The following is a 4989-nucleotide window of genomic DNA, read 5'->3' on the forward strand; positions in this document are numbered from 1 at the left end:
GGGGGGGGGGGGGAGAAGACGGCGGAGAGAGGTGGCAGCGGGCTCGGAGGCGGCGGCGAGGGCGGGGGCGGCGAGGGCAGCGCGCCGCTCTGCGCCCTGCGGGTGCGTCGCGTGGTGCGACTCGTGCCTGCGAGCAGACGGTGCGAGCTGGGGGTGCGAGCTGAGGGTGCGAGCAGAGGGTGCGAGCTGGGGGTGCGAGCTGAGGCTGGAGGGCCGTCTCTCTATTCCGCGAGACGGCGAGTGCACAGCGCAGACGCGGCGTCGACACGGCGGAATGGCGTCGAATACGGCGGGATGGCGTCGAATACGGCGGGATGGCGTCGAATACGGCGGAATGCGCGGCCCCTCGGGCGCTGCTTGGAGTGCGGCGGACGACTCTGCGCCAGGGGTGCATTCTCCACTGTGCATGCATGACTGGTGTGTGGCCGTTGGGGTGGCGAAGCCCCCTGGCTGCGCCAGTCGCTGCGGGTAGCTGACTTGGCGACATGCGTCGGGTCTGCGGCCTTGAGCGGTGTCTGTGTCTGTGCAGCCTCTGGAGGCGCCGCACCCCATCAGGAAGCGCAGGCCGTACGAGAAGGACCACAGAGGCGCCTGGAGGCGGCGGCGGCGGCGGCGGGTGGGGATGCTGCGCGTCGGGCGGCGGCGGCGAGCGAGGTGGGGAGGCGGCAGCGGCGAGGGCGGTGGGAGGCGGCAGCGGTGGGGGCGGTGGGGCGGGAGGAGACGTGGCAGCGCGCCTCTGCGGGGTCGTCCCCTTTGTCAAAGTTCGCGCTCCACGGGAAGTGGAAGTACGCCAGCGCGCCTGCGAGAGGCCTCCAGGAAAGGTCTGGGACAAGTCTGCGCGCGGGACTGGGAGGAGTACACGCACGCAGCGCGCCCGCGTGCGACGCATGCGTCCACGACGGCCGCACGTCCCACACGGCTCGGACCAGCGCCGCGCATTCCGCAGGGCTCAGGGCGCCAGCGACGGACACAAAGTACGCCGTCGACCCGTTGAGCACCTGGACGGGCTTGTCGCCTCCATGCCGAAAGCGCGGCGGGTCGAGACCCACGGCGAAGAGTGCCATCGGGCCGGCAAGACCGACGCACGTGGCTGGAAGCAGTCGCCACCAAGGCAGCAGCGCGGCCGCGGTGCAGGCGAGCGCGACCAGAAGCAGGCCAGCGTCGGCGCGGAAGTAGCCGAGGAGCGGCACTGGGAGGAATAGCTGGCCCGCAGCAGTCGTGGCACGAGCGGCGACCCAAGAGAGGAGCGCGCCGATGAGCGCGCCGCGCAAGAGCATTCGGCTGGAAGTGGGATACCTAGGGCCCTTTGAGGGAATTCGGCGGCGACGGAAGCGGCCGGCTAGAAGCGGCCTGGCCGGGGGCGGCTACTCATTCTGCGCCATTCGAGCTTTTAAAAAACGCCCAGCCACAACTGTACTCGAGTATGGCTTTTTGCCTATGCGCGCGCGACGACTTGCACTCTTTCGTGCCGCTCGCTCGCCGGTGCGCGGGGCATGGCCTCCCGCGCGGCTCGCGCTCACTCGGCCTGCCTCCGCCTCACGGCTGTTTGAGCACGCCATGCCCATGGGTCCGCCTGGTGCGGCGCTGCTCGCTCGCTGCGCTGCACAAAGCTGCGAGAAGCAGGGTGGCCTCCTGAGCTTGAGCATTGCGCAGCGCGGCCGCTGGTGCTCGAGGGCGGCCGTGCGGTGGCGTGAGGGCCTGATTGGTGGTGACCTCCTGCTGCATCAGCGTGCGCAGCATGCTCCCTCACCCGGTGCTGAGACATGCTGGTGGGCGACTGGCGCCAGCTTCTCAGTGCTGTCCTTGGCGTTGTGCAGCATGTCGCAATACTCCTGTTGCGCTGACCGGCGCGGGGTGCGTCGTGCCGCGCGTGGAGCGAGAGGCTCGAGGCGCGCGGCTGTCGGTCAACCCCGCGGCGCATGCGCGCCGCCAAGGCTGCTCGACAGGCGACTGGCATTGTGGCGACGCGGTCGCCGCTACTCCAACTTCGCTTTGCCAATCGAATTCCGGTCGGTTATAACGGCGGAAGTTTGGTCGGGGGGTACGGCGTCTGTATTCTCGTATTATTTCAAACAAGGTATGGGGGGGGGGGGGGACGTATTCCCGTTCACTAACTAGCTCCGAGTAGAGGGGGCGTCCTTGCAGTTAATTAAGGGGAAACCTGGTACGCGGGTCCAACCCTCGGAGAGTATTCTTTAGCTCCGAGTAGAGGGGGCGTTCCGCAGCTAGGGGGACCCACAGCGCGAGGGGGAAAAATTCCGCCGCTGGCGGCTGGGGGAAACCCGGAGCGCAGAACTAACCCTCGGAGACCCGTGTTATGGCCCTGCGAACGCGCACCCCCTTAGGCTGAACAAGCTTTTCCTCTCGCACCCCGTCTGTTTTCCTTTCCTTTTTTCTCTACGACACCCTTTTTTCTTTTCTATTTTCCCGGGAAAACTCCGTGGAAATCGTCAAATTTTGGGCTCTGAGCCGAGTCTGAGGCTGGTTTGGGCCCCAAATCAGCCAAATTTTAGGCCAAATCGGCAAAAAGACAGGAATTTTGCGGAGAACCCGTGTAAACCTGGAAATTACCCTGCGACCGCCTAGGTATTTTGTCGATTTCCTCAATTTTGCCTCAGATTTTGCCCCAGTGCCCAGACCAGCTCTCAGACTCAGGGAAACTCGCGAGTTTCCAGAATGGAGCACCAAACACCCTCTGTTTTCCCTGGAAATTTCCGGAAACGCAAAGTGCTGGGGACCCTCTGTTTTCCTGTTTGCTTGCCGGAAAAGCTTGTTCAGGCCAAGCACCCCCCAGGGCTAGGGCTCTCTTGCCCTGGCGCAGAAGGTGGGCAAGCTGGTGCTCGTGATCACGCGCGAGCAGGAGCAGCAGGGGCTCATGTACGACGGCTCGGTTCCGTTCATGCTGAACGGGCGCAAGTTCCGCCCGCCGGTGCGCGGCGTGTGGTTCGCCGTGGCGAGCAAGGGGTACGCGGTCTTCGCGTGGGCGTCGGCCGCGGGCGTGACGCATCGCAAAGGGTTGAAAAAGAAATCTTCGTTAGACAAAAGGTGAGAAGCCGGGAAAGGCGCGAAATACTTCCCATAACCCATAAAGAAAGAAAGAAAACGGCGGAAAACCCAAAGGCACAAGGGAGGGAACGCTCACGGCACGCCGCCACCAACACAGGGATATCATAGATGTAAAGGAGGGAGTGTGGTGCTAGCCGCGTCGCCCATGAAAGGAACCCAAGGGAAAAGGGTTTTAAGAAACAAAATTAAAGAAGTGGGAAAAGCACTGCCGCCCAAAGTCCGACGGACTGAGTACGATGAAGTTCGGCGCGAAGATCAAGTCGCGAGTGGCGGCGCTCGAGGCCTTCATCTCTCGAGACGCCTTCATCGACTACGACGGCCTCAAGCGGATCATTGACGACGGCATGAGAGCCTCGGCAACACTCGGCAACACTCGACCCCACTCGAGCCTCCTCCCGCGCCGCAGCTCGTCGTCGTCGTCTTGCTCTGCGCGGCGGCGGCCGCGGTGGTCACGTCCGCGCCGCCGCCGCCCGAGCCGGCGTCGGGCCTGTCTTGGGGGTGGTGGACTTTCCTCGCCATCTGCAGCTTCGCCAACGTGCGCATCCTCTCCGAGATCTGGCCGCGTGACCTGCAGAGGCGGGAGGCCGAGCTCACTGCCGCGCGGGCGGCGCTGCTCGAGCGCTCCTTCCCGGCCGACTTTGACCCGAGCGGCAGGCAAGCACGCACGCACGCACGCACGCACGCACACGCACACACGCACGCGCGCACGCACGCACGCGCGCACGCACGCACGCACGCACACGCACACACGCACGCGCGCGCGCACGCACGCACGCACGCACGCACGCACGCACGCGCACGCACGCACGCACGCACGCACGCACGCACGCACGCACGCACGCACGCACGCACGCGGTCTCCACCGCCGCCGCTTCCCCCGCCGCCGTCTCCGCTGCCGCCCCTCCTTCGCTACTGCTTTCACCGCCGCCGTCGCCGCCACCACCCCCAGGCTGGCCGTGGTGAACACGCTGCCCTCGGCGCTCACCGCGCTCGGCGGGCCGGCGCGGATCGGCGCCCCGCCCGCCGCCTCGGAGGCGACCCGCCGCTACCAGGCCGAGCTGCGCTGGTGCGCCCTCCTCTACGTCGCCGGCTGCGGCATCCGCGCCGTGTGGCCGCGGATCGACGTCGAGCGCGTCTGCTTCTTCGACTCGCCGCTCAGCGTGACCCTCGTCGGCCGGTCCTCCCCGCCCTCGCCACCACTGCCCTCGCCGCCCCCCCACGCCGCCGCCACCATCACCGCCCCCCGCACCACTCCCGCCCTCAGCCCCGCCCTCGCCGCCTCCACCATGCTCCCCCACTCCCGCCCCTCCTCTCCCTCTCCCGCTCCCCCACTCCCGCCCCTCCTTCGCTCAGTGCCTGCCTCCCTGCTCTCGTCTCGCAGCCTCGCGCCCCGCACAGCCTCCCCTCGCCGCCCCGTCACCTCCCCCTCCCCCCTCCCGCAGCGCGGTCGCCACCGTCGCGGAGCTCTGCCTCGCACACCAACTGGGCCTCGTGTTTGGCCGCCTCGGCGCAGACTTGGAGGCGGAGCATACCCGCCTCTCCCCCCCTTCAGGGGGGGGGGTGCCCCCCGGGGGGGGGAGTTTTCCTTCCCCACCCATGGGGCCTTGGGGTTTGGGCCCCTCGGGGGAACTTGGGGGGGGGGGGAATCCCCCTTTTTCCCCCGCGGGGGTTGGTTTTTTTTTTTTCGGGGGGGGGTTTTTTTTCCCAAGGGGCTTTTTTTTTCCCGGGGGTTTTCCCATTCCGGGGCGCCTTGGCCCTTCGGAGGAAATCTCTGGGGGCGAAACCAAGCCTTTTTGGTTTTCCCGGGGGGGGGAAAAAAAAAAGCCTCCTCCCGGTGTCCGGGAGGGGGGCCAAACCCTGTTTTCACCCCCCCGGCCCGTGGTTTGGTTTTTGGAAAAACCCTTTTCCTCAAAATCCTTTTCG

At 66.7% G+C, this 4989-nt stretch overlaps 2 protein-coding genes across 2 annotated transcripts in view; one reads left to right on the forward strand and one right to left on the reverse strand.

Annotated features, from left to right (window-relative positions):
* Positions 1-1277, reverse strand: part of EMIHUDRAFT_461858 (hypothetical protein) — a gene marked incomplete at both ends in the record, with an annotated part of 3175 nt that extends 1898 nt beyond the window's left edge. The window contains 4 exons of the mRNA XM_005759500.1: positions 86-127; positions 548-591; positions 723-799; positions 866-1277. Of these exons, the coding sequence (XP_005759557.1) occupies positions 86-127; positions 548-591; positions 723-799; positions 866-1277 (575 nt within the window). The remainder of the gene's footprint in view (positions 1-85; positions 128-547; positions 592-722; positions 800-865) is intronic.
* A 2025-nt stretch (positions 1278-3302) lies between these two features.
* Positions 3303-4989, forward strand: part of EMIHUDRAFT_96978 (hypothetical protein) — a gene marked incomplete at both ends in the record, with an annotated part of 3940 nt that continues 2253 nt past the window's right edge. Inside the window, 2 exons of the mRNA XM_005759501.1 lie at positions 3303-3511; positions 4016-4243. Coding sequence (XP_005759558.1) covers positions 3303-3511; positions 4016-4243 — 437 coding nt within the window. The remainder of the gene's footprint in view (positions 3512-4015; positions 4244-4989) is intronic.

The sequence above is a fragment of the Emiliania huxleyi genome, assembly GCF_000372725.1.
Source record: "Emiliania huxleyi CCMP1516 unplaced genomic scaffold EMIHUscaffold_8, whole genome shotgun sequence".
In the NCBI taxonomy this organism is placed as follows: domain Eukaryota; phylum Haptophyta; order Isochrysidales; family Noelaerhabdaceae; genus Emiliania; species Emiliania huxleyi.